The 11594-nt window shown below is 53.0% G+C and overlaps 1 protein-coding gene across 5 annotated transcripts in view; it reads left to right on the top strand.

Moving 5' to 3' along the window:
- Positions 1-9709, top strand: part of ESRRB (estrogen related receptor beta) — a 114378-nt gene extending 104669 nt beyond the window's left edge. For 4 of the 5 annotated variants that reach the window (XM_077910098.1, XM_077910096.1, XM_077910093.1 and 1 more), the window contains 2 exons: positions 670-939; positions 6639-9709. In XM_077910098.1, the coding sequence (XP_077766224.1) occupies positions 670-939; positions 6639-6883 (515 nt within the window). In that variant the 3' untranslated portion in view covers positions 6884-9709. Of the gene's footprint in view, positions 1-669; positions 940-1747; positions 3070-6638 lie in introns of those variants that run through there. The other variant, XM_077910094.1, reaches the window with a different exon arrangement.
- The last annotated feature ends 1885 nt before the right edge of the window (positions 9710-11594 follow it).

Genomic DNA, 11594 nt, shown 5'->3' on the forward strand with positions numbered 1-11594 from the left:
CACTGACCCCCTTTCACTCTGGAGTCAGCCTCCTTGCTAGCAAGGAGGGGGAACTCCTCCCGGGATACCATGCTCCCAGAATGCAGGACAGCTTGAGTCATTGTTAGGTGGGAAGTGATGGCCAGGGCTGCAGGGGTCTGACCTCTGGAGGACTGGCTGTCCTGTGAGAAAGTGCCCCCTGACCCTGGGGGCTCTTGAGCTCTTAGCAGCCCCAGGCTGTGGTCACTAGGGGTGGGGGGCCGGGTCGGTCACTGGCCAGGAACAGCTGAGTCGTCTTCTCCACTTGGGCCCTTGGGTCAACACACACAGCTGAGACTGCACTAAGGATCAGCTGTCACTTTAAAACACCAGAACCTCCCCTGGTTGAGCAGGGAGAGAGGAATCTGGAAAGTCCCCAGAGCGAAGGGGACCCTGTATTGCTGCCTCTTGGTTCTATTATGAATTTAATAACTCCTTAAATTACAGATGCATTTAATTAATCGAAAAGCCTCTACAGACATTTGAAAAATTGCATAGAACTAACAATAATAGTGGTAACAACTGTCAACATTGACTGAAGTCTTTTTGTTGTCTAAGTCTTTCCCATGAATTCCTTCATCCAGCCCAGGATCACTTCCTCCAGCCAGCCCACCTGACTGCTGCCACCCTCCTTGCCCCTTCTTCCCGCAGGCTTCTCGAACCTCTCTCTTGGGGATCAGATGAGCCTGCTGCAGAGTGCCTGGATGGAGATCCTCATCCTGGGCATCGTGTACCGCTCGCTGCCCTACGATGACAAGCTGGTGTATGCCGAGGACTACATCATGGACGAGGAGCACTCCCGCCTCGCAGGGCTGTTGGAGCTCTACCGGGCCATCCTGCAGCTGGTGCGCAGGTACAAGAAGCTCAAGGTGGAGAAGGAGGAGTTTGTGACACTCAAGGCCCTGGCTCTGGCCAACTCAGGTAAGGAAGGGCGGGTGTGGGGCCCGCAGCGGGAGCTTCAAGATGTCTTATTGGGCTGGGAGAGCACAGCTCTGGGGCCTGTGAGCCAGGCCACCACAGGGGCAGGATGGTGTGAAGATGCCAGGACTTTTACCACCAAAGATTGTGAGGGGTTGGCCTGGAGCAGAGAGGGTGGTGGTGAAGGCCAGCAATAGGTACATCCTTCCTGAGCCCTGGGTTTGTAGGGCACTAGGCTCGGCCTCTGAGAGCTAGTCCGGCACACTGGTTAAGGACACAGACTCTATAGCTAAGTGGCTAAGAGTCAAAGCCCGCTTTTATCATTTGGGCAAGTTGCTTCCCTCTGTGCCTCATTTCCTTTATCAATAAAATGGGAACAATAAAGAGTCCCTGCCCCACCAGACTACGGAAGGCATTTGTTTAAATACAATTATATTACACTCACAACATGCCCGGCACGTAATAAGTGCTCAACCTGTTAAATAGCCATGAACTTACTGAATTCTTACAACCCTATGAGCAAGGTGCTTTTTACAGATGTAGAAATTGAGGCTTGGGGAGGTGAAGAAAATTGCCCAGGGTGACGCTGTGAAGGGGTGTCAGGGCTAGGACTTAGACCAAAGTCCTCTGAATGCAAAATCAACCCCCAGCTTCTAACCACTCCTTAAATCTCCCAATCAAATTGCTCAGACACAAGAGAAAAACAAACCTTCCCAGCTGAGTTGTCTGGTCTGTCATTAAAAAGGAGGGGCTTCGTGGGGCGCTTGGACGGCTCAGTCCGTTAAGCATCCGACTCTTGATTTTGACTCAGGTCGTGATCTCGGGGTTCTGGGATGGAGCCCTGCATCCAGCTCCATGCTCAGTGAGGAGTCTGCTCGAAGATTCTCTCTCTCCCTCTCCCCTTCCCTTACTCTCTCTGTCTAATAAATAAATACCCTCCTTTTTTTTTTTTTTAAATTCATGAGAGACAGAGAGAGGCAGAGACATAAGCAGAGGGAGAAGCAGGCCTCTCTGCAGGGAGCCCAATCAAATAAATAAATCATAAAAAAAAACCCTTTTTTTAAAAAAATTAAAAACATAAAAAGGAGGCTTCATTCCATTCCTTCGCCCCTTCCAGCTTCTGGCTAGAATCTCTAGGGAGAGGCGATTGGCGATGCAGGTGAGTGAGCTAGAATATAATGTGTGTCAGTTAGGGAGCGCCCACCCTGTGCAGGGTACCATGCCAAGTAGTGCGCAGAGAAGGCAAGAGAAAGGCTGCTCCCTGTCCTCAAGAGTGTCAGGCAGATCGGCTGCAGGGCAGCGTGTGCTAGAGTTCATTGCTTAAGTCTGGGTCAGACGGACCCAAGTTCAGATTTTAGCTCTGCCACTTAGTAGCAGTGTGACCTTGGGCACGTTGGCCACCTTCCTTAGCCCTGTCCTTGTGTGTAAAATGGGGGTATCCCAGTACCTCCTCCAAGCATTTTGCTATTAAATGATCGGCTGAAGATAAAGCATTAGCCCGGTGCCTGGCCTAGAGGAAATGTTCAATAAATATTAATTATTATCATTATTATTAATATTAGAGGAAACAAAGTGTTACCAGCACGGGGAAGCAGGGGAGCTGGTTCCCAGGTGGAGACGGTACAAATAGGGTTACCAACTGGTTTGCTTGATACTGTCATGCTTTTAGTAAAAGTCCTGTGTCCTGGGAAACCCCAGTCCCTGGTAAACCCAGACAGTTGGTCCCCCAGCAAATAGCTTCCTAAGGAATGCAGATGCCCTGCTCAGCCCCCCTTTACTGTGTTAGCGCGCCCATGGCCCAGCTGCTGAGCTTGGCTGCTAACAGCCCCCAGCTGCCTCCTTCACCAAGACCTACCATCACCTGCCTTGCCTGGAGAGTTACGTACGTTGGCAATTGCAGCCCAATGCTGGGCTCCTGGCAGGGTGGGATCAGAGCTGTGCATGGATCAGGCCCAAGCCAAGGCCATGTCCTCACTCACCTTCCTTGTTCCTGCCCTTACCCTATCCTGCCTCCTTCACTTCCCTCCTCCTGAAAGCACACCCTCCAGAAATCCATGCACCCGAACCCTGGTCTTGGGCTCTACTTTTGAGGAACCTGATCTAATACAGAGAGGGAAGCCTTTTTTTTTTTTTTTTTTTAGTTTAACTCCCTTTTATTAATAAACAAATGCAAAATAATAACTAAAAATTGAAATGCTTCTGTACCCACCATTTACATCTTAAAATTCCAGAATGGGAGTGTATTCTTTATGAGAGAATGCTTATCCTGTGGTTGTTTTTTTTTAAGTGGTTTTAAATGTACAGAGTAATTGAGCAGGTGGTAGTACAATTCTGTGGCCCCCACCCCACCCACATCCACCACTGGCATCTACCCCCACTGTTCACATCTTGTATTGGTGTGGTGATTTGTTACAATTAATGAGCCAATATTGATACATTATTATTAACAAAAGTCCCTAGTTGCCATCAAGGTTGACTCCTTGTGTTGTGTGGGTCTATAGATGTGACAAATGGGTAGTGACAGAGTGCCCCCATCACCCACCATACAGAACAGCTTCGCCCCTGGTGAGCCTGCGCTCACCTACTGAGAGGGAAGTGCCGTACTGGCCCTGGCAGAGGGGCCGGAGTTTGTGTGGTGGAGGGAACGAGGTGGAAGGAGAGGACACGGAGCGGGAACCGTGAGACCAGCAAGGCTGCCAGGCCTTGGAGGGCACGTGCTGGATTTTAGACTCTGCTGAGCGCTTCACACCTGACCTAGAGCTCAAGCTGGCCTGTGCCAGGAGAGGACAGTGAGGAGGCGAGAGGCCCTTTAATTGTTACCTCTTCCCCACCCCTGAACGTCAGGCTGTGACAGCTTTCAGATGGCTTTTTGGCTTAGCCTGCCGCTGTTCTGATCTCACAGGCAAATGCGTGCACACACACATGCACATGAAGACATGTATGCACACAAATACAGACACGTGTGCACACACACACATGCTCACAGACACATTCACGTGCGTGCACACAGGTATGTATGTACGTGTACACACAGACATGCATGCTCACAAATACACGTACGTGTACGGGCACACTTGCACTCATACAGACACGCATCCATGTATACACACATATTTACAAATAGACATGTGTACCCATGCTCACGCACAAGCACTCATGCACGCATATACACACACACACATATACACATGCAGACACACATATGCACACATGCACACACAGCACCTGAGGATTGCTCATGGTTTAGTAACACAAACCCATCAGGAGCTTTGCTGGTATCTAGCTTCGCCTGAGTACACACTTTGTTGTGCCAGACAAAGTTCCAGGAATCTGCACTTCTTACCCCAGTGGCATCTCCCAGGCCATCCTGCAGCTTCTGTGCAGGTACACGTAGATCAAAATGTAGGTGGAATTGGTGACACACAGGCCCTGGCTGCAAGGTGGAGCAATCAGCCTTGGGCAGGAAATGAGGAAGGAATAGGCCTGTCGCAGGTAAGGCCAGAAAAGAACGTTGAGCTCAGACCAGAGGCTCCAGGTCTGTGAAGGGACTGGCTTGTGATAGGGTCGGTCCAGGGGGCTATGAGAGGTGGTGCAGCGAGGTGGGAAAGTCTCCCAGTCAGACAGAGTGCCAACTAGAAGAGAGATAAGCTCCAGGAGGTCATCGGAGGAGTGGTCCTGGTGGCGGTCCCCAGGGCCACTGTGGGTGCCACTGCTGAGGTTGAGCACACGAGACAGGACCACTCACGTGTGGCTTGGGGGGCTGATGCTCGGCAGAAGAATGAAGCACATCAGAGACGGGCTGTGGCCCCGAACCCCAGCCCCTCAGGAGCCTGCTGGCCGTCTTTCACCCCAAATCCTGGCCATCTCCAAGGCTCCCTGACAGCAGAAAAAATTCATAGCCATTGATTTTGTAATTAACAGTTTATCAATGCCATCGATACAGACTCACTGATGGATTGCAAAGAAATTAATCTTGCAATGTTATTTTATTTCATTTTTGGTCGAAGGCAGCTGCCAATTTTGGCCTCCTGGGGGAGGGTGGGGGTGGGGCAAGGAAGCTGGGGCAGGCGGGGAGTCTGGATGGCCATATCCCAGCCTCACAGGGACCGGCACATCTTGGGTACACATTCTGGAAACAGCTGAGAGTGTAGGAATGGAGCCAGGCTCCATCTCCAAGCAGCAAAGGAGTCCTCACTGCTTTGGGAACAAGGGGAAGAACAGTGTGGAAGCATCTTGACCGTGGGGCCATTAGTACCCCTGCGCACTAAAGGCACTTGCCCCAGGCTGGATCCTCATCATAATGATAACATTACATGTAGTAGGTGCTTACTAAGTGCCTGGCAATGTGCAATTTCTTTTAACCCTTGCCACTACCCTATGAGGTATGGAGGCATTTGCTTCGTTTTATGGGGGAGGAAACAATGGCCAAAATAATACAGCATCTAAGACTCCAGAGTCCTGTCTTCCCCTTTCTGCTCTTCTCCCAAGAGGAAGAGGAGGCATGGACTGAGTACGGATGCAGAAGGTCAGAAGGCGTCACTGGGGTCAGCCAGTTGGAACAGCTGCCCTTGGTCTGGTACCTAAACTAACCCAGCCTGCAAAGGCATTGTTCTGCTCCTCGCTCCACCTTCCTCGGCAGCCTACGCAGAGCTTTCAGTTGCCTGGATGCATCACACACCCTTAACTTCCCGCCTGCGTTGGGCACTGCAGTTCTGGGTGGCGGCTCGAGATCTTTAAGGAATGTCAGAAGGCAGGTTATTATGTCAGAGGCCAGCGATTGGGTTCTAGGAAACTGCCTTTGCTTCAGCTGAGACCCCACTGTAACCCAGCTGTCCTCGGGTTCCTGGCTGCCCTGCTGGGATTTAGGTAACTTCCATTTGAACCCCTAATTCGTGCCTGAATCCAAAGCCCTCCTCAGGATTTTTAGAGGACTCCCAGTAGCATGCTCCCTCACCGTGGCCCTTGCATCCAGCCATGCTGTCTCAGTCCCCCAGCAGACCCCTGCCACAGGGCCCCTAGGTACAGAGCTCAGCCCCTTTGTCTGCGTTTGCATTCTGTAAGCGGCATCCTGTCAGGCCAGTGATGACATTGAAGACCAGCTGGTGCCTGGTGGCAGCAGCAACAACAGTACGGGGGACGATGCTGGTCATGATACCACCAGCTGGGCACTCACTTCCAGCTGGGCACTCACTTCAGGCCAAGTCCTGTTTTCAGCCCTTGACCCATGTTAACTCATTTAACCTCTCTGAGGTAGGGGTGGCTATCATCTCATTTACCAAAGGAGAAAAATACGGCACAGAGAAGTTAGGTAATTTGCCTAAAGTCACACAGCTAGCAAGGGAGGGATGCAAGATTCCAGCTCCCCCCCAGGCTGGCTCCCGATCCCACCCAGTACCTCCAGGGCAGTGACAGGTCTGCTCACGTCCAAGGCCTTCCGGGCCTCCGCTGCCACCTCTTGGTGGTTTCTCAAGAGATGACCTTCGTAGATACAGGTGGCTCCCTGGCTCCGAGCCTCAGCTCTGCCATGGGCCTCTGTGCCCCAGGGTGGCAGCGTAGCCTCCATGGGCCTCCACTTCCTTCTCAGTCAGGGGAGGATTTGGAAGGCCCCAGGGCATCCCCGCTACACACACACACACACACACACACACACACACACCCCAGGGCATCGGGCCACACCCGCTGACACCGCCCTGTGCCCTCAGATTCCATGTACATCGAGGATCTGGAGGCGGTGCAGAAGCTGCAGGATCTGCTGCACGAGGCGCTTCAGGACTACGAGCTGAGCCAGCGCCACGAGGAGCCCCGGAGGACGGGCAAGCTGCTGCTGACCCTGCCCCTGCTGCGGCAGACGGCCGCCAAGGCGGTGCAGCACTTCTACAGCGTCAAACTGCAGGGCAAGGTGCCCATGCACAAACTCTTCCTGGAGATGCTGGAGGCCAAGGTCTGACGGCGGCACGTGCACCCTCTCCCGCCCGCACCGGCGGCGGCCGGACGGAGACCTCCACAGCCACCAGCCTCGCCCCTCAAGCCCTGTATCATGGCCAGAGCAGCCCCCGAGTCCCAGCGCCCGCAGGAAGGAGCGTGCGGAGCCCCGGGCGGCGGGGCGCGGCGGGGGCGGCGGGGGCTCGTCTGTAACCGGCTTTTTCTTTGGTGTGTTCCTCCTCCCCGTGGGCGCTGCTGAGGCCCGGGCCAGGGCCCACTCCCCTGAGACTGGAGACCAGCGAGGAAGCACCCCCTCCTCCCCCAAACCAGCAAGAGGCCGCAGTGCAGATCCTAACCCGGCCCCCCCCCCGACCCCCTGCACTGGGTGGGCGGTGCTCAGCGCCCCGGACCCCCACCCAATTCCCGCTGGGCGCCTCCTGGAAGTTTGCCCTTCCCACGGGGCAGGTGCTTGCTTCCAGAGGCCCCGCCTACTCTGAGGTTCTCTGGGACCCCACAAGAGGCCCCACACCTTTTGGGGTCCAGAGGGCCCCCCCAGCCCTGCATCTTTTCAGCTTGGCACACACCCAGCTCCCGTGAGGGACTCATCATCAAGACAGCCGCTGCCAGCGCTCTGCATCTTCTGGGCACCTGCCCCCGGGTCCTCCCACCCGCCTGTCACCACTGCTCCGGGGCCCACTGCCTTCCCCTCCTGCCTCTCCCAGGAAATCCCTGCCGCTTGCTGCCCCTACCTCAGAGCTCGCTCAGTGGGTTCAGCCAGCCCAGGAGACCTCAAGGTCCATAGCTGGGAAGGGGGCTGGCTCAGAGAAGGGCAGGGTGGAGGCACTGTTCCCCAGAGCTCCCCCTTCTGCTTGCTTCTCCCCTTCCCGCTGTCAGCCTTCGGGGCAGGTCCGCAGCAGGTGGGCCCGCGGGAGGTTGGGGGGTGAGGAGGCCCGCCCCCATCTGCGGGCACCTGGGCACTGGTCTCCAGGGTGGTGGTCCTGGGAGGATTGGGCCAAGATGGGGAGAGGCTCCACCCAATCTTTGCAGAGTGCAGAAAGTTCTAGAAGTGAGATAAGACGGGGAGTTCAGGGGAACATGCCAGCCTACTGGAGGGGCTGGCTACTGTGGACGGTGGACAGCAGGACACCCCACTCCCAACATTCCAGAAGGTTGGGCAAATCAGTGCCCTGAGGGGTGGGCGTTGCTCTGCCACCTTTGGACTAAAGTGTGACATGGCTCCCTGAGTGCACGGAGAAGGCACAGCTCTGTGGTGGGACCCCCTGTCTTCCTGGCTGCTGTGGAGGGTGTCCGGCCACCCTGGTTTGCCCAGAATGTTCATGGTTTTAGCACTGAAAAGCCATGTCCTGGGAAACGCCTCAGTCCCACGCAAATGGGGACAGTCACCTGATTTCTGTGAATGGCCTTCAAAGTCGGTTATAACGCACTTAGGGCAGCCCTTAACACCCCATCCACTGCACACAGGTTAGCTGATGGCAGCTCAGGATCCCCTGAAGATGAAGGAGGGTTAAGTGTGGTAAAAGCATCTTCTAAGCAGCTGCCTTCTGAAGCAGGGATCAGAGTAGCCCTACCTGAGACACTTTCCTGGGGAATCCACACCCATCTACCCCAACCTCCTAGCATCTGGAGAAGCAGGTGGATGAGCCTGGACACCAGGGGGCCAGGTGCTGTCCCCCACAGCCCTACAGCCTTCCATGTGAAGCAGCCGATGCTGGTTTCGCCTTGCTACCTCTCCACCCCAGATACCACTCCTCTGAACTCCTATGTTGGGACCTGCTGAGGTCACCCCAGACCCAAGGGTTGGCTGAGACCCAGTGGTTACTGAGTGTCTCTCTGATGTCCTCACATACAAAAGGTAAAGGCTTCCAGGAGGCCTCATAGCATAGTGAAGTGTGTTCCTGTCCCGTTGGCCTGTGGGGAATCCGAGGCCAAAGCCACCTAACTGTCTGCATTGGAATTATTATTGGCCCAGATGCTTCATCCCTAGGTCTCTGGGCAGTCCCAATCGGGGTGGACACACAGGCACCTTAGCATCAAGGGACCTGAGCACAGCCCCCAGTTTGACAGCTGTTAGGAGCCATGCCCCAAGGTCTGAACTAGAGGGTCCTAACGGTGATAGAAGTTGGAGTTTGCTCCTTGGGAGCCTTCCCCAGCCTTCTGTTGGAATGTGTGCTTGAGGAGGTGGGACTGGGGGTGGCATCTCCTCCGCCGAGTAGCACTTCCCTGCTCAAGCAGGAGGACCCGAGCTGTCAGGGGCCCATGCACGGCTGGCATTTGCAGCCCATCCTTTTTTAGGAGAAGCATCTCAGTTACTGGTACAACTGGTTTGGGGTGGGTGGGTGTCCTGTACACAGTGTGTCAATGGATCTTGTGCTTTGGCAACTATCCTGTCATTAGAGCCTCTAACAGTGGGGGGAGGTGGTGATCTTGGTGGCTCTGTGCCAGCGAGGTGGATGCTGCTCATACACATAAACCCCGGTGGCCACAGGAAATGGATCCGGCACGATGGGAACTCTGTCCGGTGAGAAAGGCCCTGGTGTATACTCATGGAGCCATTGGACATTCAAAGAAAAAATTTAGGCCAACTTGTTAGTTGGAGGCACCAGCTTTGGGGCCTCCCGGGGAAGAGGGGCCCTGACTTGTGGGGGATGGTGAAGTCAGGAGAGTTTAGGACGCCCCACCCCCCAAACGGGATGGAACTCATTTGCCCCCCCCAAATCTGCTGTTCCTGGAAAATCTGTAAAGAGGAAATTGCCCTTCTCACTTGTACTCTCATGATACAGGTCATTGAAATGAACCAAGAAATAAAATGTAAAAATCCAACCATGGAGAAGGTGGTATTGGCTGGGTTTTATTTGGTCCCCATGTCCCCACCCTTTCTAAAGCTTCTAGACTGGTTTTGTTACATGTGAGGTTGTAGCCCCCAGGTTCTTTTTGCATACAGGAAACTTCGATTATTTCCCAGGCCACAAATGAAGAACCGACTAGGAAAATCTCAAGACCGGAGCGGGGCATTGGTGGAGAGGCCAGGCAGGACTTTAGAGGAGCGAGAATGGGCACCCAGCTCCGTGGCAGGGGCCACCCTTCCCTCCTGCAGACCCTCCCCAACCTTTGTGCAGGTGGGAGAAGTTGGGGTGGCGGGAAGGAGCAGGTGAGCAGTGACAAACGTGACAAGACAGAGGGGCCCGTGCCCATGGAACAGCACCAAAGAAAAGCACGATGTGGAAAGATTGTTTTATTTTCTGATAATGATTAAATGGCTGGAATGGCTTCTTAAGATGTATATATTTTTTAAAATGGCAGTCCCTCATTGCATCCCCCATCTGTACGTATTTCTGCCTCTGTTATGTGTTCTCCCCCAAATCCCCCACCCCACCCCATGTAAATCAAATGCCCTAGGATTCTTCTGGTCCCATGTATCTGGAATCTAATAAATAAGGAACGGCCAGTTGGAGAGTTTGTTCACACGTTGCCTTTCCGGGCTTGCTGTCCCCTGGACAGCACTGCCCTCAGGCCTCAGGCCGGTGCTGGGCCTGGCCGCCAGGAGAACCAGCTCAGCCTCAGAATTCTCTGGACATTCAGGTAGGCATTTTAAAAGCATGTTCAGCAGCAAGACTTGAAGAATGCAACATGAGAAGTATGATAATGGTGTGAGAAGCCCCCTGCTACTTTTTATACTTTTGACATTAGTGTGAGGCACTCAAATACTTTTCATTTATGCCAGAGAAATGGAGCGTCACATGTATGTGAACCAAAAACAGTTCACTGAATTAGGATTCTGAAGTGCATCCATGTAGCATGCCCGCAGTGCTGACTGCACAAAGGATGCGTGTGTTAATCCACACCCAGGACCCAGTGGGAAGCCTACGGGATGGCCTGAAAAAATCAAAGAGCACTTATCAGGATGCCTTTCGTTGCAAGTAAAGACACCCCAGTTTATGTCAGCTTAATGGGTTTATTGTCTTGGATTTCTGTGAAGTCCAGAAGTGGGGCAAACATCAGGCAGGGTTTGGTCCGGAGGTTCACAAAGTCAATAAGGCTATGACTCCACTTCTCTGTGTCTCTCATTCTGCCCTCTTCTGTCTGCTTCGTCCTCAAGCTAGCCTCTTTCATGGTAGCAAGAAGGCTGCCAGCTTTTTATTTCACATTGTAAGAGAGAACATCTCTTCCTACTACCATGGAAACTATCTTGAGTGTCCTTCTGAATCCCAATGGCTTTTGTGCTTATCTCAAGGGACCATTGGGACCAGCTTCAAGTAGGACTAGTCCCACTTAACTGTACAGATGTTACACAAAAAGGGTTGGGTTGCAAGCCTAGAAGACAACCAGCCAATAATGAGGCTCACAGAACACACATATGTGGACAGTTCTGGCTCTGGTCAACCTTCAATGAGCTGTTTGTAAGTTCCTTGAAGCTCTTGGAAGATCGCATTCACATAGCAGTCTTTGAACTTAATACTTAGCAAGTCTTATGCATGGAATGTATTATGGGAATGAATGTACTCAGTTTTAGGTAATTTCCCAAAGTACCCTCACTACCTCACATGTGTGTACACATATACACTTATGCACACACACACACACACACAAACACAAACCTGGTATTCATGCTGCCATCTTAAGAAAAAATACTCAGGAAACAGTCAACCATAACATCACATGATATAATCAAAATAGAAATACTTATTGGACTATCGGTATTTTAGGATTTTCCAAAC

The sequence above is a fragment of the Canis aureus genome, chromosome 9 (genome assembly GCF_053574225.1).
Source record: "Canis aureus isolate CA01 chromosome 9, VMU_Caureus_v.1.0, whole genome shotgun sequence".
Taxonomy (NCBI): Eukaryota; Metazoa; Chordata; class Mammalia; order Carnivora; family Canidae; genus Canis; species Canis aureus.